The 27,571-nt window shown below is 33.3% G+C and overlaps 1 protein-coding gene across 1 annotated transcript in view; it reads left to right on the forward strand.

Moving 5' to 3' along the window:
• Positions 1–22,465, forward strand: part of ACTR3 (actin related protein 3) — a 47,475-nt gene extending 25,010 nt beyond the window's left edge. The window contains exons 3-12 of the mRNA XM_070768697.1: positions 1,326–1,450; positions 6,840–6,950; positions 9,856–9,951; positions 11,393–11,500; positions 14,351–14,494; positions 16,037–16,210; positions 16,652–16,744; positions 16,892–17,017; positions 19,773–19,856; positions 21,233–22,465. Coding sequence (XP_070624798.1) covers positions 1,326–1,450; positions 6,840–6,950; positions 9,856–9,951; positions 11,393–11,500; positions 14,351–14,494; positions 16,037–16,210; positions 16,652–16,744; positions 16,892–17,017; positions 19,773–19,856; positions 21,233–21,328 — 1,157 coding nt within the window. The 3' untranslated portion in view covers positions 21,329–22,465. The remainder of the gene's footprint in view (positions 1–1,325; positions 1,451–6,839; positions 6,951–9,855; positions 9,952–11,392; positions 11,501–14,350; positions 14,495–16,036; positions 16,211–16,651; positions 16,745–16,891; positions 17,018–19,772; positions 19,857–21,232) is intronic.
• The last annotated feature ends 5,106 nt before the right edge of the window (positions 22,466–27,571 follow it).

Here is a 27,571-nt window from a genome sequence, read left to right on the forward strand (position 1 = left end):
GCAAGATTTGCTTTTGCTTATATTCTTCACTGCTGTATTAAGTCTTAGTTCGAAGCCCATATACTTTTGATATTTTAAACTTTTGGTTCTCATCACCATTATATTCTTTTTCTATTTCATCTTTCTGCCAAAATTTGCAATTTTAGTTTTCATTGTCTTTCTTATGAGAGGTTGAAGCATGTTAAAAATCCTTTTGTGTATGAAAGAAAAGATTTTTGATTATGGAGTTTTTTTTACTCAACTAGTTTTAATGCTGCAAGTGTAGTTTTATAATGAGCAGATATAATCATTGCCACTGATGAACATGGATATTTGACCTGGAAAACCTGTGGATATGATTCAAAGTTATTTTCATAATCTTTGTCTTCTAGGAAATTTGTAGTGACGCATCTGGATGTCTGTGTGCATTATGCTAGAGAAGCAGCATTTAGAAGTTGATTGGATTTAGAATTTTCTTCTGTATTTTCTACACACCTTATTAAGGATATAAATTGTTATTAACTGAAAGTGTAACTGTTTGAATGGCCCATCAGCTTATGTGCATGCATGTTTTTGTTTTTTTAAATTTTTGGCCACTCCTCATGCAGGATCTGAGCAGAGGTTGCACCCATGCAGTAGAAGACCTGAGTCTTAACCACAGGACCAGCAGGAAAGTCCCCATGCAGATGTTTTGAATGAAGAACTGTTTAATTTGAAGGATTCAGACATTTACAACTTAGTTAAGAAATTTATAAGTTTTAGGTCTAGAACTGTATGCTGTTTTTTGAAATTATATAAGGAGATTGCTGTGGGTTTTACCTAAACGATTTGAAATTTCCCTTTGTATATGTGGATTAAAGTTTAACAGGTCCTTATGCCAGTGTTAAAAGTAAGCTAGTTCATAGTAGTGCAAACAGGATATGAAAAAATTTTTAAAAAATATTTCCCCATGCAATTTACCTACTTTTATTACTGGTTTTCAATTTTTTCTTTCTGATTGTCCATCAAGCCTATGTTGACTTGGTGGAATTACAGTTTTACTCAGATCAAAATAGAGCTTACATAGTTTTTACAAACAAAACTGAAACATTCCCACAGCAGTACTTCTCTTTTGGGGGCTTTTTATATTTGAGGCCTTGTTTCTGGGTGGAAGTTGAGATTTCATTGTATTAAAGGAATTTTGTCATTTTTTTATTAATGACCTTTTTGCTTTAATTTAGCAATTTAAATATACTAGATCATGTTCTATGTAATAATACTTTATTATGAAAAAATACAAGTGAAAAATTTGTCTCACTTGAAAAAAATAAAATTTTTTACATACATAAATAACTTCTATTTTAAAGGTATTGCTATTAAAGAGTCAGCAAAAGTGGGAGATCAAGCTCAAAGGAGGGTGATGAAAGGTGTTGACGACCTAGACTTCTTCATTGGTGATGAAGCAATAGAAAAACCTACATATGCAACAAAGGTATATTTTTATGATTTTTATAAAAATAAATAACATTTTATTTCAAAAAATTAGTTCGTTTAGTAATTTTGCCACTTAATTACAGGACTAATACTCTCAGCCTCTTCACAGTAGAAATTTCTTCTTTCTCTGTGACTTCTTCCAGCCTTGCTTTAACTGTATTATTTTTTCCTCCCCACCAAGAGGAATATTTTAGCTCCTTCACGTAACTGGTATTTACTTTTTCAATCTCAGAGTCATCAATGTGATTGACTTTCTCTTGCCTCCACATTATCACACCTAGAAATACTTCCCATCTTTATTCAAACCCACACTATTTTTCTCCTGTTGAAGCCTGTGTCATCTGAAAGAGCACTGTTTTTTATCTTGTTTGTTCCTATCCTTCATCCTCCTGCTCCTTTTTTATTGAGATATAATTTACATACTATAAAATGGGTAAGGCTTAGTTATACAGTTAAAAAAAATTTTGTGACTGTAATCATAAAAGTTCAGGATAGAGAACAAATCTAGTAACCCAGATACCTTCCTTGTGTCTGTGCTCAGAGTCACTGTCCCCACCTGCACCAAAAGGTAGATACTGTTTAAATTCTCTTTGCCTGATCTGTGCATTTCTTCCTTTATATATCTTTTCTTCACTTCTCATAATTTATTCATTAACAAAAAAACTACCATGTATAAACAACTTTATTTAAAGTGCTGAGATTAAATAAGAAAAATGGATTTCTTGACTTCAAGACTATTGTAATGTGGTGGAAAGAAAGCCCTTGAAGAAGTAATTATAAGTGGTTTGCATTTATACAGATATTTGGCTCTTGGAGCTTATAAACAAGACAGAACTGGAGATAAATATTTGGAAGATATTAGTGACCTTTGGAAGGGGTAAGATTCTCTAGCGGTAGGCCTAGGACAGAGCTTGGTCAATGCACCATTGAGGTTTGGATGGAGGAGGAAAGCCTACAAAGGATTCTGAAAAGGCATAGTTAGGCTGGGTAAACAGGAAAGAGCGATAAACAGTGTGGCATGCTGCTATCAGGTGATCTAGAGCCCATACGTTACTTGCTGTCTTTAGCTGCAAGGATGTTATTTGTAACCTTAATAAGAACAGTTTTAGAGGATTAATGAGCCTGGATTAAAGTATAGGTTAGATTGTGAATGGCCAGAAAAGTAGGCCAGGAAAAATGAAAGGATTATTTCCGTGAGGTTTGGCTTTGATTGGGAAGGAGAAATAAACAGATAAGTTGTGGGCATAAGATGGAAGAGATGTTTAAATGCTTAAATGCTAATGTAAGAGAATTATTAGAAAAAGAGATCAAAGTAACAGGAAAGACAGACTATAATACAGGTCGATGACAAAGCTAGAGGGATGGAATCCAGAGCATAGATGATCTACTTCATACATGGTGGTGAAGGTGAATTCGCTCAGTGGTGTCTGACCCTCAGCGACCCCATGGACTGCAGCCTTCCAGGCTCCTCCGTCCATGGGATTTTCCAGGCAAGAGTACTGGAGTTGGGGGATCTCTTAAATTATAAAAAATTGAAAAAGAAAAAAGAAGTAAGTGCAGAATCAGTTTTATAGATTTGGTGAGGAAAGTCAGTTTGGCTTCCTGACTGTTAGCTCCTGATTTCCTTGTGAAACACATGATGACATTTTCTCTACTGCTCAGGAAATAGAGGGGAAAAGTGCAGTCTGAGTGATGGGGAGAATATTTAAAATCATCACTGTGGAGAGTAAAAATGAACAGAGTGGGGAAACAACAGCTTGCCAGGTATATTTATGTCCATTTGGGAATAGTAGTTATGAATTCTTAGTTTTATCAGCCGGTTCTGTGTCATTTGTATGATCAGCATTCTGGATATAGGTTAAGTTTAGGGTAGGATCATGCCAAGTTGGGTTTTGGTAGATGGAATGACAAAAGGAAATATGAGCAGAGTAAGGAAGCCCAAATCTAAACTGTGTGTTGTGAGGAGGGATGGGTTTTGGCTAGAGAAAAAGTAGATTAGCCTGTGGACTGCAAGTCAAGAGAGATGTAGTGAGGTGCTGGAGTATGCTAGAAGGATAAGAAGTTGTGATCAGAGAGGGGGTGTACTTGCATTTCAGAAATTTAGAGATGATAATGATACTAAGATCTAGACTGTGGCCAAAATGGAAAAGACACCTTCAGAGGTGGTGAAGTCAGTGAACTGAGAGGCCAGAGTTCTCTGCATTGATTCTGTTCTCTTAATACGCTTTCAGGTCTTCCAGATGCAACAGGCAAATGACAAAGCTTCTTACAGTCCTGCCTTCTTTCCTCAGCATTTTAGCTGTTGTTTTATTTTTCCTCTTTGTCCTTTTAAAAGCCAACTTATTTTGATAAGCTCTTTGTTAAATCCAGTTACATCTAGCAGTCTTCATCCTTCTTGATTTGTCTTTCTTTCACAAGATTACTCTGCTGGCTCTCTTCCTAACATGGGCTATTCTTGTTATTTGTTACTGTTCATTTTTTCCCCTGTACTGTCACTGGTTCTTCTTGCTTTGCCTGCTGCTGCTGCTGCTACTGCTAAGTCACTTCAGTCGTGTCCGACTCTGTGCTACCCCACAGACAGGCTTCTCCATCCATGGGATTCTCCAGGCAAGAACACTGGAGTGGGTTGCCATTTCCTTCTCCAATGCATGAAAGTGGAAAGTGAAAGTGAAATCGCTCAGTCGTGTCTGACTCTTAGCGACCCCATGGACTGCAGCCTACCAGGCTCCTCCATCCATGGGATTTTCCGGGCAACAGTACTGCAGTGGGGTGCCATTGCCTTCTCCCTTCCTTTGCCTACTACTCAAATATCAGTATTTCCCGGGTACTGTCCTTGATTCTCTCTTATTTAAGACCTTTTGTAGATGATCTCATCCACACCTTCATCTGCAGGCACAGCTTAGATCTCTACCCAATTCCTTGACCCCATTTCCAGCTGCCTACTGTCACCTACCTATTCTCTGGCTCTTGAGTTTAATATATTCAAAACAATTTTTTATATATACTCCACCCTTGCTATTCGAAGATAAGACAAAATACATTTTTGGTATCTTGATTAATAATAGATCCTTTTCATCCTGATTTGATAGTTAGAAACCTATTGATATCTTTGAGTTTTTTCTCATAGTGATAGAAATCTTCAGTCTGGCCTAACATCATTTACAGCACAACTGGGGCTCTTATTCTCTTTTGTTCTTTCAGGATTCAGTTCAGCTTTCCCAATGTTACTATAATTATCTTCTTAAAAATCAAAGCTATTCTTGTTTACCCTGATAGAAAATTTCTACTGATGTTCTGTTTCTTATAGAATAAAAGACCAATACAAGGCAAGTAATAGTTTTTGAGAACCTGGTCCCCTTCATCTAGAAACAATCTACCTATCTACACCCCTTTCCCTAAAGGCACAGGTATTTTTCATTGATAACTGTTATTATAATAACATAATATAACATGTTATATTATGCAGTGTTTGTACGTATTGTTTGCTATTCTCTATTTACATTTTCTTCTATCTCCCACTCTGAAAAGAAAATTAACAAGATTGCTCCTTTAAGACCCAGCTTAGATATGACCTCCTCAGTCATAGAGAAATAGGATCCTTCATATTTTCCCTCCGAAGGCAAGTTGTTCATCTTGTCCTAGGTACTTTATTTCTTTAAAAGCTAATGTTTGTATCTGCTATATTTCTTTCATTAGATAGATTCTTATGGCAGGATGTTCATGGCCTTAGCATTTGTGCCAATGATTCATAGTAGGTGCACAATAATAGATGATGAATAAATATCATTTGGAACATTAAAATATGTAAACTTCCAGTAATGTTATAAAATGAATGATGTAATAAGTACATTTTTTTCCTTTCCTAAAGCAAAGTGAGGAGTTCAGTTCAGTCGCTCAGTCGTGTCTGACTCTGCGACTTCATGGACTGCAGCACGCCAGGCCTCCCTGTCCATCACCAACCCCCAGAGTTTACTCAAATTCATGTCCGTTGAGTCAGTGATACCATCCATCCATCTCATCCTCTGTCATCCCCTTCTCCCACCTTCAATCTTTCCCAGCATCAGAGTCTTTTCCAATGAGTCAGTGAGGAGTAGAAGTTATTTTTTAAGTGTAATGCTTTAAGAAGTATCTATTAGAAGGTTTTGGTGAAATGTGGTTATTAGAAATGAATAGATAAGAGGTTTAATGATGACTAAATGACAGTAGGATATTTTCTTCACTAGTGTATTCATCCTTAGGTACTGAGTGTATATTTATTCTATGTGCATGGAAGTATATTTTTAAAAATGTTTCTTTTGTAAAATTTTGGAAGATTTTTGCCTAAGCTTTTACTTTGCTTGTTTAAGGAATTCTTCATATATTCAGAATACTAATTTTTACTTTAGTTTTATGTGTTGTGAAACTGTTTTATTGCAGAGGTTCACGAACTTTCTTAGTGCCTTTAGTGTCTCAGTAAAGTTTTGACAGTTTTTTGTCACTTAGAAAGAAATTTTAACAATCTGTTTGTTAAGTAGCAACGTAGCTACTTGAAAAAAAATGACACTTCTTTGAAAGGAAAATATTTTTGTTAAATTGTTAGTTACTATTAGGATGCATGTGCCTGTCAGGTAGGTCACAGTTTCTCACACCTGGAATTAGATTTTGTATCCCCATCCTCATTCTTAATTTACTTTTTACATTTCTTATTTTATGGATTTTTGGGGGGAGGGATTTAATTTTTATCAAAGCAACTGCTGGTAATCCAGTTTTTCAAAGAAGTGATGTTACTGACTGATGGTTGAAACTATACTGTCTTAAACTAGTAGATATGTAGTGTCAAACTGATTCTGAGTATCACCAAATTTCCCTGGAAAATTTAAAATATTTGCCATATCTTTTTGAATTTGCTGTAGTTCTGCCAGGTTCAGTTTTGAAACTGAGTCTATATAGATATGTATGACTTGTCTTACAAAATTTTGCTTGCTTGATTTACGATTATTCTTGCTGTTTATTTACCAACTGTTTTTTATATATAAAACATGCAACAAATATTTGTGAGAGCTAATAAAGATTAAGCAAATTGTCATAACCTGTAATTTTCACAAGCTGAATTTTAATGGGGTATGTTTCTATTATAAAATTTTCAAAAATCCAGAAAGAGTGGTGCAATCTTTCATCTAGATTGAATAGTTTATAACATTTTGACATATTTGCATTTTTTTTAAATAGAAACATCTGAAAATATGTAGAAATCATTTCCTTAATCTCTACTTAAGTATGCATCTCCTAATGATCTGTGTGTCATTATACGTAAGAAATGCTTCCCTCTTCTACTATTCACTAATGATTTGTTTTATTTTTGATATTAATAAAGATTTGATTCCTGTTTTATTTTTTTGTTTTAATAGTGGCCAATCCGCCATGGTATAGTTGAAGACTGGGACTTGATGGAAAGGTTTATGGAGCAAGTCATCTTTAAATATTTAAGGGCGGAACCTGAAGATCATTATTTTCTTTTGGTAAGCACAACTTATAATTTCAGTGAGGAAATTTTTGAAGAAGCTTAATGAGAATGTTTTCATTACATCTGTACTCAATAGGCTATAATTTATTTGTCATGTATCTAAAAATATTGTGATAAATCTGGATCATATTTAGTATCTTCAACTATAAATTTGAGGGGAAAAAGTTGGAAACATGGCACTTTTTTTTTTTAAATTAAAAAAATAGCGGGTGTGATTTTTATTTCATTTGTGATTCTTGCTAATAAAATATGTAATTTAATTTTTAAACTTTTTTTATTAAAGCAATACATGTTTATAACTTTAAAAATTTAATTGCTATAGATTTAACTTTAAAAAACAGCATTTTTCTTCCTAACCTCTCCCTACTCTTAAACACTTGATTCTCCAGAGGCACACACTTTAACATTTTAAAGAGTTTTCCCTGATAGTTTTCTCATGTATTTCATTTGTTATTTTAAATATTAGATACTATAAGTTCCTACTAGGAAAGATGAGTATTTTGTTCTTTTCCTTTTGTCCCCCCTCCTTAACACAATATCCTTATCTTCTTCCTCTTTCTGTGATATAGTTACATCATAATTTTGGGTAAAATTAATATTTTATATTTTATTATGGTGATTGTGAATATATATATATACACATAAATATGGGAATATACATATACATAAATACAAAGTTCAAAGAACCTTGCAGTGAGCACCTACAATCTAGACTCAGCATTCAATTTTGCTGTAATTGTCTTAGAACATCTGTTTATTTGGTTACCTTTCTATTACTCCATCTTACTTTTTAAATCACCACAAAGAGTTGCAGATTGAGTCAATTCACCCCTAACTACTTTAGCATACATTATCATCAACTAGAGTTTATTATTGTTTACATTTTTTTCTTTTCTGTAAAACTTACATTCTGTAAAATCACACATCTTAACCCTGTCATTTTATCGGTTTGACCAGGCGTTGGCAAACTTTGTCTAAAGGTAGATAGGAAAGATTTTTGGCTTTGTGAACCATGTGGTCTCTGTTGCAGCTGCTTAGCTCTGCTGTTGTAGTAGGAAAGCAGCCATATGCAGTACTTAAATGAGTGGCTGTGGCTGTGTTCCAGTCGACTTTTATTTACAAAAAGAAGTGGTTGACTAGATTTGGCCTGCAGGATGCATGATGTATTAATCGTTGCCCTTCTGTAGTTTCGACAGATGCATATGTCTGTGTAACCCAAACCCTTATCAAGATACAGAACATTACTGTTAAGCTGCAAAGTTATCTCATGCCTTTTCCAGTTAATCCCTACCCCCATCTCTTGGAGGCAACCCTTGTTCCAATTTTTTTCCCACACATATCCATTTTCCTCATTTTTGAGTTTCATATACATGGAATTGTATAAAATGTGCTCTTTGGTAAGACTTCATTCACCATAATCTTGAGATTCATACATGTTGTTGCATTTAATGCTTTTTTTTGCTGGTCATACTCTGTTGTATAAATATGCCTCACTGCCCATTTCCCTGTTGAAAATCACCTGGGCTGTTCCAAGTTTTTGATAGTTATGAATATTTTGGGTATTGTGAATGTTCTTATACAAGTCTTTTGTGAACATGTTTTTATTTCTCTTGTGTAAAAAACACCTAGATAAGGAATTGTTGTGCCATAGGGTAGCTGTATGATTGATTTTATAGGAAAGTTTCAGAACTTTTCCCAAAGGATTGTACCTTTTTGCACACCCACCCACAATGTGTTATTGATCCGGTTACTCTGCGTTCTATCTAACATTTGATATGTATCAGTCTTTTTAATTTTAGCCATTCTGGTGGGTGTGAGCTTTCTCATTTTGGTTTTAATTTGCATTTTTCTGACGACTGATAACATTGAGTACTTTTTCATGTGCTTATTAGCTATTTGTATATTTTCCTTGTGAGATCTTCTGATTAAATTTTATTTTGTATAGACTTCTGGAGTTTATAATTTAACTGCCTTGGTTTTTTAAGTTTGCTTAATTTTATACATAACTATTACTAAATTATCTCCAAATTCTTGAACATAGTCCAAAGCCTTCCTGCTGCTGCTGCTGCTAAGTCGCTTCAGTCGTGTCCGACTCTGTGCGACCCCATAGATGGCAGCCTACCAGGCTCCCCCTTCCCTGGGATTCTCCAGGCAAGAACACTGGAGTGGGTTACCATTAAGTTTAAATACATCAAGTAGTTTAGAAGTTAAAGGTTGTATGAATGGAAAAGATCTAATACCAGTTAATTGAAAAAAAGATTTCTATGGTGTCTTTTAAAATCTAGAACATGATTTTATTTGCAGTGATTTTAAGTTTTATCTGTCTTTCCTTTTGCAAGTTGTGCTCATTAAATTTAAGGACTTTTTCCTTAACCCCAGGTCAAAAAGATAATTCTGTATTTCTTAAATTTAAAGTTTTGCATTTCAAGTTTAAGTATTTGAGATAACAAAAAGAATTAAATAGTCAAATCAGATTCATGAGAATAATATCTTATGTGGTTTCAAGCTTGGTGATATAAAATAATTTAGGTATTCCTGAGGCAAAGGTGAAGCATGAAGTTCAGGATTTTGGGTGCTGTTCCTTAGGTCCTTTCTTACCTCACTGGGATAGTTTCTGACCCAGACTTACCCCATAGGTTTCTAAGTGGTGTGGTGTATGCAGTCACATAACTTAAACTGAAGAGAACTGTGTAAACATCTCCATTTTACACTCTAACAGTTATATGTATGTATAGATCTATTTGAATTCTCTACAGTTTTTCGTTAGCTTTGTACCTCTGGGTTTAATGACTTTTATATAAATATAGTGTTTGAAATACATTATTTCTCACTTACAAATTATGTATAAAGTTATCACAGTAATCTGATATTGCCTATTTAAATGTTATTCAATTTCATAGACTGAACCTCCACTGAATACTCCAGAAAACAGGGAATATACTGCTGAAATAATGTTTGAGTCTTTCAATGTTCCTGGCTTGTACATTGCTGTACAGGTAAGCAAGTTTAGATGTCAAAATAAGCATGGCTCTTAAATTTTAACCTGGTTTAATTTAACCTTAAAATATTTGTGTATTTTTCTTAATTTCAAAACATATCATAGTTTTCTATTGAATTGATAATTTAGAAATCATTAGAACAATGGAACTATTTAGTGAGTAAAAGAGAAGTGTTAAAAGGAAGTAAGTTGATGGTTTTTGGGTAAATTAATAAGGCCTTTTGTAAAACAGAAATAAGGGAACTAATATTTATTCAGAGTTCATGTCAAGAATGTTGTATACACATTGATTTACCCTTAGAACATTCATTGTATCCTTTTTTGTAGTCTGCTTTGAATTAGTTACCACTGCATATGTTTGACCACTGTCGCCATTGTGCCCCTCTGTATACTGTATATCACAAATCCCTATAGTTTTTTAAGTTTATAAGTTTTGTCGAATTTAATTTGTATGGAAATAAATCTGTGTGGAACAGTGGAATAGTCTCTCTCCCCTCTTAGGAACAGAGCTTACTTCTTACTTGTTTCTTAACCCTGTAGCAAATGTGATCCCTGGCATATCACAAATGCTTAATAAGTATATAAATTATTGTGTAGTTCTGTTAGCCCATAATGATTATGGTGTGATCCAGTGTTAAAGTAAGAGGATGGTCTAGTTACCTTTCTAGATTCCTTACAGCTATTATATTGCAAGTAGATAAAATAAAGCCAACTTAGTACTGTTTTTAATTAATTATCTTGTTTGAGGCTTGGATTTATATGAGATTTAGTTTTTTTAATTGAACTAGTTACATTAATTTCTTAATTTGTAAATGGAAAAACTTATACTTTATTGCTTATGCCAAGATTTTTTATAGAAAAACATTTCATCAACTTTGTTTTCCTAATTAAATCATAGTATTTGGAAGTGTGCAGTGGTCTTTTCTCTGGTTATATCGCTTGTTACATATTCCTGAATGCATGTTGCATTTAGAAAATTTGGAGGTAATATTATAAGAGTGATACTTGTGTATAGCCATCTATGTATTGAATAACTAATGGTTGGTGGTTGTGTGCTTCTCTGCCTTACTTTTACTTTTGTGTTTGTTACGGGCTAGGCCATATACACAGAGTTTAAGTCCTATACTGTATTATCTCATGTTAGTCTCCTATATGTTAGTACTGTGGTATCTCATGTTAGTCTTCCACTTTTTTTTGGCTATAGGAGGAAAATGGCCCTCACTAAAATATGGAAAATTATAAATATGCCCTTAAAAACTAATGTAAGGCTTTGTCTTAATAATATATAGGATATAAACAATTTTATTGTATAATGTAAGTTAATTCTGTGTATTTCCTTTCTAAAGATACTACATTTACAATTGAATAAAGTTCTACAATAAAATGAAATTTTCTATTAACTCTTTATTTTCTTGCCTGCCATATTTCTTTTTTTCAAGGCCGTTCTTGCCTTAGCTGCGTCTTGGACCTCTAGACAAGTAGGAGAACGGACGTTGACCGGTACGGTAATAGACAGTGGAGACGGTGTCACTCATGTCATCCCTGTGGTAAGGATATTTTAAAATTACTGAACAAAATAGCAGTTAACATCTAGCAAAGTTTAATTATATAGATTAATGCCACCTTTTAAAAAAACTTGAAATATTATATTTATTTACTAAAATTTGGTCATTGCTCAGCTATAGTTGTTTTGCTCACATTATTATAAACAAATTCCAGTTTTGTTTTTTTTTGCTATAGGTTTGCCTGTAGTTAAAAATAATTAGAAAATTACTAGAAGTTTCCAGTTTGTAGTTAGGAAATGATGAATTACAGTATCTGGAATGGAAATGTGCCTTTCTTTTCTTAAACATGGAATTCAGTTTTCCAGTTTGGATTTATGTTAGCCAGTGAATGTGCTAAGTCGCTCAGTCATGTCCAACTCTTTGTGACCCCATGGACTGTAGCCTGCCAGACTCCTCTGTCCATGGGATTCTCCAGGCAAGAATACTGGAGAGTGGGTTGCCATTTCCTACTCCACAGCCAGTGAATAGTTTTTCTTTCTCTTCTTAATTAACAGATTTCATACTTGTGTTAGCTTTCTACTAAAATGGCAGTTAGTTGAAAGCACATGACCATCAGTGACTTTTGGGAAATTACATTTTTTGAATTAAAAAGCTCAAGTTGTGATTGTGCTTTACATGGATTTAATCAAGCACAATTAAGAAAAATGCATCAGATTGGATTATTTGTGAGAGAAGGCATTTTTCTGCCAAAGACTTTCTACTTCTAATTTTTAATGACAAATTAAATTTTTTCATTGTGCCCAATAGATTCAGAATTATTACTTGAATTCATACTGATCTCTTTGGGTTGGTATATATAGAAATGTTTCTCTTTAAAAAATTTTTTATATTATATTGAATATCATGTAAAGAATGAAATTGTTTTGAACTTTTATTTCTTCATTATTCTTATTCCTCATTTTAATACACCGGGCAACCTCTGTTGACAGTTACATCCTCAGAGTGATTATTAGGTTCAGTTCAGTTCAGTCTGTCAGTCGTGTCCGACTCTTTGCAACCCCATGAATTGCAGCACACCAGGCCTCCCTGTCCATCACCAACTCCCGGAGTTCACTCAAACTCATGTCCATCGAGTCGGTGATGCCATCCAGCCGTCTCATCCTCTGCCTTAGGTTAGATGTCATAATTCACCCTCCTGATATCATAATAGTTTTAGTAATACTTGTCCTTTAAAAAAAAAAATAGAAACTTTTTTGAGATGTAATTCACACGCCACACAATTCATTCGTTTATAGTGTACCATGCAGTGTTTTTTGTATATTCATAAAGTGCATCATTACCAGAGTCAATTAAAAAAATTTTTATCACTCTAAAAAGAAACCTTATATCTTTTAGTATTCACTCTCCCCCTTTACCTTTAGCCCAGTCTACCTTTTCTGACTCTATAGTTTTGCTTGTTCTGGATATTTCATATAAACAGAGTCCTACACTCTTGGTGATTGTCCTTTCACATAGCCCAGTGTTGTCAAGGTTTATCCATGTTGTAGCATGTCTAGTACTTTACTTATTTTGCCAAATATCTTTTTATATGGCTATTCTACATTTTATTGTATTGTATTGGGGGATATTTTAATATCTTGGAAATTAGGGTTATATCTAATATTTTGATAGCTTTTTATAATTTAGTTGGCATATTTTTCTTAGTGCTACATATTCTTTTCCTTTTTTTTTTTTCCAGAATGGGAACAATAATAGCAACCTGTTTAATAGAACTGTTTTGAGGATTAAATAATGGATACATGTATGCTGCTTAGAGATACATAAAGATTCTTAAATTGTTCATTTAAAATTCTCATTTTAACCTCAAGATCTACGTTGTAGATTATATTATCCTTTAAGGACCTCAGTTTACTTACTTATAAAATGCACATGAGTTCCTTAACATCACCAAGTAGGTCATGGTGCTAGGATTTGAACTTGTTCTGCCTGACTGCAGCCTTTTCTTAATATCTACACAGTTAAGCAATAAGGTCTTTATCCTTATAGTTAATATTGGAGTAGATAATTTACAAAAAGAAGCTACCAACTTGGAATAGTTTTATGAAGCATATTAAGAATTGGGTGTTCCTATTATTTTTTCCTGCATTCTTTTGAATTAATGGAATGTGTTTTATAATTTCATTTTGTCTTTTTTACTGACTTAGCTATGCTGTGTATTTCTTTGTTATTGTCATTTGATTTTGGTGAGTTTTGCTGTATGGTTTATAGTAAACATCTAACTTATCATAATTAATAATAATACTCTACTTTTTCATAAATAACTGTGTTAATAAAATTTAATTTTGTTACATTATTTTTGTACTTCTGAGTTGTAGTAAATTTATGAATTCATTCTGTAAAATTAAATTATTTGGAAGTATTACAGTGCATGGACTATCTCAGACTTAAGTTGATACCTACTTCATTATAAAAATGATAGAAAATATGTGTTAATGATTATTTCCTACAATGCAATTTAAATTTTTTGCTGAAATTATAGAAAATTTAAACAGTAATATCCTGTTTGAAGTCTGTTATCTAAAACCTTTAATACTTAAGAAATTCACTATTTCTTTGCTTTTGAGTCATTTCAGTCTTTGTTATAAACTCTTATCAGTGGGATAATAAATCTAACTTGCCATTCTCATTCATGGTGTCTGTACAGTATTGTAAATTCTGTGGTAAGTTAGCTGTAAAGAATACAGTTGAGGAATAAAGACTAGAAGAGTTTTCCTGGAATGAAGCAATACTTAAGGATACAAATGTAGTAATCTAAGAAATTGATCTTTAGTGATTAGTTTAGGTGATTCTTGAAAACACTGAAAGTAAATTTGACACTTTTTCCCCATCTAGGCTGAAGGGTATGTGATTGGCAGCTGTATTAAGCACATTCCCATCGCAGGACGAGATATAACATATTTTATTCAGCAATTGTTGAGAGACCGAGAAGTAGGAATTCCTCCAGAGCAGTCCTTGGAAACTGCTAAGGCAGTGAAGGTAAAAAATGATTCTGAGAATATAATTCAGTTAGAAATTAAAGTCATGTTTATAATATTAATAGGAAAAATTCTTAAGTCAAGAACAGTAGTTTAAAAAAAGCTTTTGTTACCCAGTTACAAACCACTATTCTTATTTATATTTTTTCTCTGTATTTCTTAGAGGAAATTTTGGGGGCTTAGCAAGTTGTTGCTTGTTCTCACCACATTTCACATTTGAGAGGACTAACATATAAGGATATTTATACAAACTGACTTCAACATAGTTACTGTCTTAAGTAAAATAAATGTAGCATGCCTTGGAGGTACTATGGGTTCTGTTCTGTCCCACTGTGGGAAAGGGAGTATCACAAAAAAGCAAGTCACACAAATTTTTTGGTTTCCCAGTGCATTTAAAAGTTATGGTTACACTACAGTCTATTAAGTGGCAATAGCATTATGTCTATAAAATGTACATACTTTAATTTGGAATCCTGTACTTTAATTAAAAAATATTTTTTGCTAACGCATGCTGTCATCTGATAATTCAGATGCCAGATATCTTCAGTTTGTAAAACATACGCTATCGGCAAAGCACAGTAAAATGGGGTATGCCTGTTATTAGTTCACTTCAGAGTCCTCACATCTCAATTTTCACTGATTTATTTATTTCTGATTCTAACAGTTGTCTGTTAGAATAAAATTTTTGGTGTCATTGATTCATTGGGCTATAGGATAGATGCAATGGTAGGTTCAAATGATATGGCAGATAGAAGAAAAATGTGAAGGCTGTGTAAGGTATTTTAATAATTTGTAGGCTACACTAGGGCTTATGCAAAATACCAAAATATTTAGCATTGCTTTTTAAAATTTATCATTTGTCAACATTTCTAAAAAATTTCTTATATGTTTAAAATTTCGTATATGTTTTCGTATATGCTTTTCGTAAAAGCAAAACTTCCCAGGTAAAAATAATTCCATTGATTTGACAGTCTTTTCATGATTATAGTGCATTAATGAAGCATAGTTGCTCTAATATATATGTTACAGGTGTACAGCATAGTGAGCCATAGCTTTTAAAGATCATAGTTCATTCAAAATATTGGCTATATTCCCCATGTTGTACAATATATCCTTGAAGTTTATTTTATACCTAATAATTTGTACCTCTTATTGTATTAATTTGTGTGGTTAAGTCAGGTATTTATTCTGCAATTCTTTTGTATTTTATGTTTTCTCTTTTCTAAAATATAAAGTCCTTTAATTATTGAAACAGTATAAAATTTTGTATGACATTAATGAGTGCTTTCATGAAGTAGCACTGAAATATTAGAAATCAACTCTTTGTTAAATCTTATTCTATTTGTATGTGAAGCCCAGGAGATGAGCTGTTTATTTGTACTATACATATGATAACATCCTAACATAAAATTTTCTTCATCTTAGTCTCTGAATTTTATTTTCTGAAGATATTTTTTGATTTGATTTTAGTTTACTGAGAATAAATACCATTCTGTTTTGCTTTTCCTAAAACAAGAGGGAAAAATTACTCTTCGTTTTCTAGGAGCGCTATAGTTATGTCTGCCCAGACTTAGTAAAAGAATTTAACAAGTATGATACAGATGGATCAAAGTGGATTAAACAGTATACTGGAATCAATGCTATCTCAAAGAAAGAGTTTTCCATTGATGTTGGATATGAGAGATTCTTGGGACCTGAAATTTTTTTTCATCCAGAGGTAAGTCTTGTTTCTTTTTTTAAGATAGACTTGTTTTGAATTATTCCGCAGAAAATACCAGTCAATAGTATCAGAGAGAGTTAATCTCAGGAACTTTCTTTTGAATGCTAAAGTGCTATAGTGAGTAATCTTTACATCAATGTATGTTCTCATCAGCATTGTAAAGTGCTCCCATTTATATAGATTTTTGCCAGGTCATAGTATATGTTTGGCTTTACATTTTTGCTAATCTGATGGTTATGAAATGGTATATGTAATCATTATTTTAATTTTATTTCTTTTGAAATCTCTGATTTCAGTGTCTTTAATTTGAATCAGAGACCAGAATTTAATATTTCTATAAGTCCTTTATTTTTTAACTGAAAAGTTTCTTAATTTTTAATTGTGATATTTAAATCAGTAGTGGTCTAATCTCTATCATGTGTCCAACTTACTTTTCAGTTTGCTAACCCAGACTTTACCCAGCCTATCTCAGAAGTTGTAGATGAAGTAATTCAGAATTGTCCTATCGATGTCAGACGTCCTCTCTACAAGGTCGGTGTTTATAGCAAAATTGTATTCTAAGTCACACTTCTAAAAATGTCTTTATTTTCTCTCTGTTGGTGAATGTAGATTTAAAACCACATCTAAACTTCTCTTTATGTAAAAGTTCTATTTATTTATTTTTCTCTACTAATACAGAATATTGTCCTCTCTGGAGGTTCAACCATGTTCAGGGACTTTGGACGTCGTTTGCAAAGAGATTTGAAAAGAACTGTAGATGCCAGGCTGAAATTAAGTGAGGAATTGAGTGGTGGTAGATTGAAGGTAGGTTTTCTCAATTATTGGTGGAAAGGTTGAGGGTGCCTTGATTATTGTATTGGAAATGTAGAATGTCTGCCAGCTTTTCTTTGGAAGGTAAGAGGAGCCTGAGGTATCTAATGGAAAGTGGTTAATTTTATAGATTCATATCCATGATATTCTTGGTCATTCCATTCCTCTAGGATATAACCTATATTTCTGGAAAATACGACAGCCCACTGCAGTATTGTTGCCTGGAGAATTCCATGGACAGAGGAGCCTGGTGGGCTGTCGTGGGCTCGCAGAGTCAGCCGTGACTGAGTGACTAGCACTTTCACTTTTATAGCTATGAGAGAGATTTTTTTAATGTTTATCTCACAAATAATTTACATATAGTAGATTTGTTGCATATTCCAGGAATAATATTCTTTATGAGTCTACAAAATATTAAATACCTTTTATAGCAGGACAACAAAGCAGAGTTGAAAGAGAGAGACTGTTGTGTGATTTCACCTGTTTTCACACACTGACTTTATCCTCTCCTATAGCAGCCTCATAGTGTGAAATGAGATTGGTGGTACAGGAAAATAACCTTTCAATTTCTGTCCTGTAATTTTGGGCTTGCTGTCAAAAAAAATCAAAATTAACTTCAAATTCTCAGATGACTGCTTTACATATTTGTAAGACAAATTTTCAGTAAATTTGTTTCATTTTCATTATGGGATATTGTGGGATATTGAAGCAAAACATTGATTCAGAAGATATGTTACTAAGTAAAACACATTTATGCAGCTTGGAAAATTACCAAGAATGAGGGCTTCATCCGAGACTACCAGTCACCCAGAATTACTTGAAAGCAGTAGATACAACACTCTGCTTTACTGCTGTTTGAAGAATTGCATGATAGCTGACTTTCAGCCCCTAAATTTTGATTATCTTTAAACTATTCCTTGGAGTACAGTAAAAAGTGGTGGTTTAGTTTGTAATGACTCATTGCAGCTAAATGAAAATGTTAAAATATTTTTATGCTTCTTACACATTTCTAAATAAGAACTGATTTTTTTTTTCCTCTCAGTGATATCAGCACTATGCTAACATATCTAATAATATAGGAAAAATCATACATACTGGAGTACTCCACCTTCCCTTTTATTTTATTCAGTAGTTATTTTTATGGATCTTTATAACATCTTTATATATCTGTATTTAAATCTGGCTTTTTTTTCTGTCAATCCAATTTTAAATGACAGTCAAATAGCTTTTTTATAGTAACAAAAAGCCGTATCTTTTTGTGATACATAAATTAAAAAATTTTTTTATTCCAAAATAATTTCATACTTTGAAACTGTTGGCAAATTCTAGTGGAATTCCTATATATTCGTCTCCTAGATTTCTAAATTTTAGCATATTTGCTTTATTTTTCTGTTTTTATAAATATATGTATGTATACATGTATCTTCCTGAACTATTTGAGAGTGAGTTGCAAATATAGCCTATTACCCCTAAACGTTAGTGTGTATTTCCTAAAAACAGGCCATTACAATTATCAAAATCAAAATATATATATAAAAATAATATATTTTTTTTTTTTTTTCTGGTCTAGGAGTCAGTCCAAGATCATATGTTTGAATTTGGTTTCATTTCCCTCTTATCTGGAAAAAGTACTCATTTTTTTTTGTCTTTTATAATTTTAATATTTTTGAAGACAACAGGAAATTTATTTTGCAAGCTGTTTCTCAGTTTGGGTTTGTCTGATGTTTTCTTATGATTGGGTTCAGATAATGCATTTTTTGCAGTAATAGTACAGAAGTGATATTGTATTCTTTTTACTGCATTGCATTGCCAAACGCATGATTTGTTTTATATGTTAACTTGGATCACCTGGTTAAGTGTGTCAGGTGTCTCTATTATAAAGTTATTATTTTTTCCTTTATATTTAATAAGAATCTTATAGGATGATACTTTCAGATTATGTATAACTGACTTGTTTTTCATCAAAGTCTCAGCCACTGCTTATAACATCATATTTAGTTATTGCTGTGGTAGTTGCCAAGTGGTATTTTGCAAATTCCATTATTTGGAATTATGTTTTGGAATTCCAAATTCCAAAAACTAACACAATATTGTAAACCAACTGTACTTCAATTAAAAGAAACCAGGATTTGGACACTAGATATATATTCAGTTGTTACTGAGGGGTCAGTGCATCTAGGCCTTGTTGGCTGTCAGATGTAGTGTGTGTGTTTGTGTGTGTGTGTGTGCATATAAATCTAGTTCTCTGTTTAAACTAAAAACTACAGATTCATACTGATAATAGAAGTTCCAGAATACTGTAAGGTTCATTCTAGCCTTATACCTTCCTATATTTGTAATGCTCTTCTCTGATGGTGAGAAACCAGCCTTATGTTTGTTGTTTGCTCAGTCCTGGAATACATATGTAGTCATTTTAGAGTTATTGATCCATGCCACTGTGAGAAATAGACCGACTAATGAGAGTTCAGTGTTTGCTTAGTTTTTAGCTTAACCTTGAGGGCGTAGTCCTAATACTGTGTTCATGGGTTACCTGGATTAGTTCGTTTCCCTTACTTTACTGTGGTTATATTTTTTTTAAAAATAATAAAATTAGCTTAATTTGTTTCTGTTACATTGTTTTGCTCTATGTACACCCCCACCTCACATCTTTTTTATTTGTTTATTTTTGAGTATGTACAACTAAGGTTAAATAATACAAGAATTGTTATATGAGTTTACCATTGAACTGATCTTACTACATCTTTTATAGCCAAAACCTATTGATGTACAAGTCATTACACATCACATGCAACGATACGCAGTTTGGTTTGGAGGATCTATGCTGGCTTCCACAGTAAGTGAAATGAAGCTTTAAAATTTGACCTTTTTGTTTTAAAGATAAAGTAATTTATCAACTTAAACAATTTAGAAGAACAAGAGAAATTTCTTAAATTTTTATGTAATATTGCACAGGAAAGTTTTAAAATTGAACACAAATAAACATAGTATTTTTGAAAAGTGGAATTTATTTGGACTTACTGGTTTTTGGGGGTTTTTTTTTGTTGTTGTTCTTGCTAGACATTTTTTGAGTGAGCAGTTCTTTTTAAAATTTATTTAACATATTTTTTTTTTTTGGATGTGCTGAATCTTCATTGCTGCACGTGGGCTTTTTCTAGTTTCAGCAACTGGAGGCTGTTCTTCATTGCAGTGTGCAGATTTCTCATTGTGGTAGCTTCTTTTGTTGTAGAGCACAGGCTTAACTCTGTAGTAATACAGGTATCAGAAGGTCATTGTTTTTTCTGTGCAAATATTTTAAAATATTAAGTTACCACATAAAAAGTATGATGTTCTAAACTTGAGTCAAGGGAATTAATAAGATACCTCTCCCAAACCAAAACATCTTAAAGTCCCTTTAAAAGATACTTTAAATTTTAACATCCTTCACCTCGTAAGTAGTGGTGCTCTATCCTGTAGTACCTGGAGAAGGAAACGGCAACCCACTCCAGTATCCTTGCCTGGAAAATCCATGGACAGAGGAGCCTCGTGGGCTGCAGTCCATGATGTCGCAAAGAGTTGTACACGACTGAGTGACTTAACTTTTTTAGCTTTATCCTATAGTACACAGTATAAAATAAAATGTAAGAACTTTTATTTGAATTATTGAAAACCATACAACCTTGGATTTCAATAAAAGCACTTAAAAATAAGAGGTAAAAGTTATTTTCTTCCTTAATTTGAATTGTCTTCATTTGTGCTGTCTCTATCACCTAGTTGAGTGTGTAACTTTCTCCTTGGAGAAATGAGGTAATAGACTATGGAATAGTCTGTCTATACCAGACCTTCAGTGAGGAAAGCAAGTTCATCTAGAAGTTTTTGGAGCATGACCTGGAATACATCATCTGTAACTTACATGAATGCTGCTGCTTTTCTTGATTCACTGTACAGTGTGGGAAAGCCACAACAGAATAGTTGGGCATTTGAGATTTAGCCTTCCATTCCATTCAATTTTTTCAAAATTGAAAAATTCCAGGAGAAACAAACGTTGAGGAGAGGGGTTGGAGAGACTTTTGTCAAATGCTCCTTTTCAGTTTTGGTTATAGACTTGTAGCTGATTTTGAGTCACAGTTGGAATTTCAAAGCTTTGTTCAGCTACCATAAATGGACTGATAAACGTTTTGGATTTAAAGTGGTACATTTTTGACCTTTCCAAAAATCTGTTTTTATTTTCAGCCTGAGTTCTACCAAGTATGCCACACCAAAAAGGATTATGAAGAAATTGGACCTAGCATTTGTCGTCACAATCCAGTGTTTGGAGTCATGTCGTAAAATTGGCTTCATAGTTATTGGGGTTAGGGAGGTGGGGAAGAAATAGTCTTTCTGATTACCTGTTTTGTCTGGATGGCTGGTTTTGAACCTGACTTGAAATAATAAGACCAAACATTAATTATACAGGAATATTTTAATAAGTATATCAACATGCGAATGTAGAGGAGAGCCAAAATGATTAAGTGTTTTTCTTTAGATTGAATATTTGAATCTTATGTGTATCAAAAGAAGTGGGTTTTAGTTCTTTCTGTGCCCTGGTATTTTGTATATTATTGAATTATCCAAGATTTGATGGGATTTATCAGTATGTAGATAGCTCTATAATGCTTGAATTGTACACTTTGAAGTGTGTGCAATGCAAGAGCTTGTTTATATTTCATACTTTTTATACTTTGAGGAAAAAAAGTCAAAGAAAAACTAGTATTTGAGGGTAAAAATAAAAAAGTGACCAAGTAAAGGATAAATACAAAAAATAGCCTGTGAGACTTGGCGTACACACACACTCATGGGATTCCAGTTATTATGAAGTGCTTCCACCCTCCTGTGCCCCCCAATGGTTTTCTTTGCAAGTGCTTTTGGAACTAAGAAGCTAGTGTCTTGGATTAACTGATGCCTGCTAGTGCTTTCTGATTACTTGCATTCTGTTTTCTCGCTTTAAAGGAAAAGTAAAGACAAGACTGTTGGACCAGTATTGCAGTTCTGTAGTGTCATTTCTTATTAAAAAATGAATAATTTGATTACCCAAATTGGTATATTTAAAGCCTAACACCATTCTAATAAAGGCACAAATTTCTTTTTAATACTTGTTTTAAGCTCTTTAATCTTTATAAGTTAACTAATAAATCTATTTTCTTCAAACCTCTGCAATAGTTCTTTAAAATCTCAACAGTTGGTTAGTGAGCTGACTTTTTTATGTGCTCTAAACAAATAATTGTGAACTTTTAATATGTTGAGTGCTTTCATTTTGATAACTGGATCTCCATTTGATATTTTCATTTGTATAACTCATTTGCAGTCCAAAAATTTTTTTAGTGCCAGTCCCTGACATATCATGGAAAGTTAATTTTCATTACATTTTAAAATAATCTGGATCATGAAGAACAAGTGATGAAAATAAATTAAAACTGAATTACCTTTTCTAATGTTTTTTTTTTAGAAGCAGTGTCGTTCTACTTTGTGTTTATATATTTATATGCTTTTTATTTCTGTTGAAATAGTAGAATTCATTGAAATCTCTCTATATATGTGGTAGAAAATTTCTTGTGAACTTGAAATTTTGCCAGTTATTTATAGAAGACTAAAATGAGAGATGTTTTATAGGCTTTTAGAACTTAAGCAGTAATACCAGTGAACACTTGAACTTCATTAACCATGAAAAACCACACAGGATTAATATTAATATATACTTCTGTCCAAAAATCTAAGAACAGTTAAAGTGTTTTTGTCTTTAATATAGATTTGAGGAGTAAACTTTAGTTTTTATTTAGAGTGAATATGGATGTTTAAAATTATATTAATCATTTATGTGAATCTTAATTCTTTTGAGTGTGGCAGTCAGGAACATACTGTATGTTGTAAAATGGTAATCCTGTCAGGATCAAAGATCTTGTTTTATTTGAAAAAGTATTTCATGAACATTGTTAAAAAAAAAAAAACTGTTCAAGTAGTACCAAAGAGTACATAATGAAAGATTTCTTTCCTACCCTAGCCTCATTTTTTCTCATCATTACACTCTTAGAATGTCTTTTATGTCCTTGTAGTTTTCTGTGCATATAGGAATGAATATAGCTCCCTTGTTTTACAGAAATAAGAGCTTACTATATATACTGTTCTGCACTTTGCTTTTTCAAAGATCTTTTGATACAGAACTAAATTAATAAGCATTAAAGATTTTATCCACCTGGCCCAATACAGTATTATTATTAGTATTGTCATAACTGTCTTTTCCATCTGAGATGATTGAATAGTAAATAAATAAACTTGAGGGTCAGAAATTTTATTTTAAGCTTAAACTTACTTGGGGAAACAAGAAGTCTCTAGCCTTTCCTGTATGTTTCCTGGTATATAATATGATAGAAACAGTGGTCTTACGTCCTTTACATCTCTCCTGTCATTGTATATCATTAATTTAAAGCACCCTTGGTTGTATATGTATAGAGGTTGGCCAAGGTGATTAAAACCTATAACACCAGTATAAGAGACTGCATAAGCATGTTACATTGGAAAAACACCAGACTGAAGCCTAAAGCCAATTGTTGAAATTTTTATTCTAGTTCTACAGATTGATAATACAAGTCCTTCAACTTTTATTATTGTTGTTATTGTTAAAACATGAAAAAAAAATTTATATAATCATGGACATATTGTTTGAACTTGCTCGACCTTAATTCAATTTATATATAAGATAGTAGTGTTATCTGGGAGCTTCCCTGGTAGCTCAGCTGGTAAAGAATCGCCTACATGCGGGAGACCCTGGTTTGATTCCTGGGCCAGGAAGATCCCCTGGAGAGGGGATAGGCTATCCACTCCAGTATTCTTGGGCTTCCCTGGTGGCTCAGATAGTAAAGAATCTCCCCGCAATGTGGGAGATCTGGGTTGGAAAGATCTCCTGGAAGAAGGCATGACAACCCACTCCAATATTCTTGCCTGGAGAATCCCCATGGACAGAGGAACCTGGCAGGCTGCAGTCCACGGGGTTGCAAAGAGTTGGACACAATTGAGCGACTAAGCATATCACAGCACAGTGTTACCTGGATTAACAATGCAGTTTTTATGAGTTGTGAGACTAATCTGTTTGTGGTAGTAAAGATGTTTTTAAAGGTCTCTTTTTTGATAGGCAGGACTTTTAATCAATTGGAAATACTAACAGACAGAAATAAAATAGATGATGGCTCTCTCTAATATGATGTTTACTCTTTGGTAAGTACAGCTTACCCTTAAAATCTCTAAAAGATGTATACTGCAAGTAATCATCCTGTTCTGATCGATCTTCCTTTTTGATAAGAGATAAGGCAGTTAATATATTCAGGTCCCTTAATATACATTTTTTGGTTTGTTTTCAAAGCTACTTTAAAAAATGGAAATAAATTGTTCTTGCAGTTTCTAGAAATACCTTCAGAAATAAAATGAACTGTGTGGATAATAGGCTATTATGTTCTCTATTCTTTACTTAATTTCTAGAGAAGTCCTAGAGAATATGTCTATATGAATAAAAACTTTCAGATAACCCTAAAGGTGGTACTAGAGTACTTGTAACAATGTTGAGGAAATTATTTGTAATGTAAAAGCTTATTTGTGTCATTGTAAAGAGTGCTGTTATAAATACTGGACTTTCTGTCACTAGTGAAATCCAGTGAATTTGTGATTTTCTTACCATCCCATCTCTGACTCTTGTGACCCCGTACTCCCTGATATTTTGTAATTCATCTTCAGTAACCTTGAGTACCTTGGATAGCCCTTGGCAGTCTCTTCTTTAACTGTTAACACCAAGAATCTCAGCTTCGGTTAACAGGGACTAAATATATTAGCTAACATACAAACCAAAATATGTGCCAACTCTAGGAGTGAAGCATTCTCTCATTCATATTGGAATCCTGTCTTTTAGAATATGTTTCTGTGTAATAACACTTACTCTATATAGTTGGCCTGGGGCAGAGTTGTTATTGAGAGTTTATAAGGAACTTTCACAGCAAATTCAGAAAATAAAAATTTATTTTTATAATTAGTTCCATATCACATCTAAGCTAACCTTAAGCAACAATATTTAGATCTGCTTGTGAGTATGAAAAGTTTTTAGACATTAGTGGAAACGGATTTCTGCGACTCATTGTTAATAACACCATAGTACTATATAAATGTTCATCTCTCTTCCACATTTTCCCCCAGCATTCCAGAGTTTTCTTTATAACCTGCTTGGTCTTGGTAGAACCTTAACAAAAACAAGTTAAAATCTATGGTTGTCTTTGATATTCTCTATGCCATAACCCAGTTTAACTGATACATTTTTAACTTGGAGCTGAAAGGAAATAACACCTATTTGAATTTAGAATTACTTTAACATTGTTCCAGTGTCACAGGCACAGTAAAAAAAAACAAAAAAACAAAAATAGAAATGAATGATTTAGAAAAAGTGGCAATTGGGGGAAAAAAACCTGAAAGAAGAAAATAAGGAAATTAAAAATGGAAGAAGAAAAGTATTCTTTATTTTGATTTAGCAAATTATTATTCTTATACTGTTTTCCAGTGTTTCTTCACTTTTGGTGATTTTTATGTATTACATTTAAAGCTAAGATGCTGAGTCAAAATAGTTTCAGTTTTATTCAGACATTACAACTCATTTATACTCTATGTAGTGCATCAAATCTGGGGCCTCTAATCTCACGGGCACTTCTTGACTACATACTGTGATTCAGGCACTGCATGAGGGTGAATAGAACATCTGCCCTGAGCTCAGAGGCTAATGTATTAGTAAAGATGCTCTCAGAGGAGTGAGGAATATTTTGCCCTGAGTTTTGCAAAACATCATGTTAACTTAGAATTTCTTTTCGTAAAGATGGTGGTGGTGGTAGTGGGTTTTAGGGAGAAAACTCAGGTGAAGTGGAAAATACATACACAATATAAGTGTGCTAAGTCACTTCAGTCCTATCCGACTCTTTGTGATCCTATGGATTGTAACCCACCAGGCTTCTCGGTCCTTGGGACTCTCCAGGCAAGAATACTAGAGCTGGTTGCCATTTACTTCTCCAGAGGATCTTCCTCACCCAGGGATCAAACCTGTGTCTTAGTCTCTTGCATTGGCAGGCAGGTTCTTTACCAATAACCCCACCTGGGAAGCCCAATATAAGTGCGGCTGTGGTTTAAAATTAGCTTCCCTGATGGCTCAGAAGGGAAACAATCTGCCTTCAATGCAGGAGACCCAATTTGATCCCTGGAATGAGAAGATCCTCTGGAGAAGGGAATGGCTGGCTACCCACTCCAGTATCCTAGCCTGGAGAATTTGTGGACAGAGAAGCCTGGTGGGCTACAGTCCATGGGGTCACAGAGAGTAGGACACTACTGAGTGACTAACACTTTCAACACTTTATGGTTTAAAATTAGTATTTTATGTGTGCCTGAGATTCTTAAAATACTGATAAATGTTACCCAACAATAGTTGACAAAAGTGAAATCTCAAAGTAGGGTTTGTCTTATCCATATACTCTTTCTAGGGCCTTACGGTATTGTCTGGCACAGTGTGGTGGTTAGGTGGCTGTGTCTGATAGATGAATGAATAAAAGCCATTTTTCACTTTGAAATTAACAGTTTGAGTTACTTGAGTATATAGCTTTTTTCCTTAAAAAAATATCTGTATCAGAAAACTTAAGACTGAATTATTAATGTTTTTTAATGCCAGTAGTTTTTGCCTTAAAAATAAAACAGTGATACTTTACATAAAACAGTGGGGAATTATTTAAATGATCAAATTTTCTGAAGTAGATCTTCAGTAGTTCCTTAACTAGGTCTTTGATCATTTTGAAATCTCTGATGTAAATGACCATGTCTCTGAAAATCATTGCATTGTACAAGGCTAATTGAAATGCCCTGAAATGTTTTGTAACATTCAATATCAACAGTAAAAAAACTCCTGATTTCTAGCTCTGGTTTTTATTGATCAGTTATGATTGTTTTGTTCAAATTTCATTTTAAACCAATTGATTTAGAGGTGATGACTTCAAAATTGCCTCCATTTTCAATTAATAAGTCAGTGGTATGGTAGGCTGTTAATCTCTTGGAGTTTTATTAGAAAGTTAATACTGGAATTAGAACCACACAGTCTTTCTCTTATTGGCCATACATGGTATCATTCCCAAACAAATTCTTAAGAATCCATTGTTTAGAAGGCTGGGCAGTAAAAAAATCTGAGACTTGTTTTTGGTGCCATGATGCTTAGCTGAGATGTCACATATATTCATGAGATGATAGAAGTACTTCACAGAGAAGTACTTCACTTTGTATTGAAATACTACTGGTCTTTCCTGAGATCCTGAAAGAAGAATAAGATTTTGGTAGTTGGAGAGTAGATGGGGAAGATGTTTTTAGTTATAGAAGAAACAGCCTGTGAAACGGTTAGTAGTTGGGCAGAGAGAGAGCAAGTGATTGTAGACAAGTTTGAAGAGTGGGGCATAAGATGAGAAGGTGTCTCCTTCAAACACTGACTGACTTAAAAGTTGATGCAGTTAAGGTTGATATCACACCCAAATTGAC

Source organism: Bos indicus, chromosome 2 (assembly GCF_029378745.1).
Source record: "Bos indicus isolate NIAB-ARS_2022 breed Sahiwal x Tharparkar chromosome 2, NIAB-ARS_B.indTharparkar_mat_pri_1.0, whole genome shotgun sequence".
Classification (NCBI taxonomy): Eukaryota; Metazoa; Chordata; class Mammalia; order Artiodactyla; family Bovidae; genus Bos; species Bos indicus.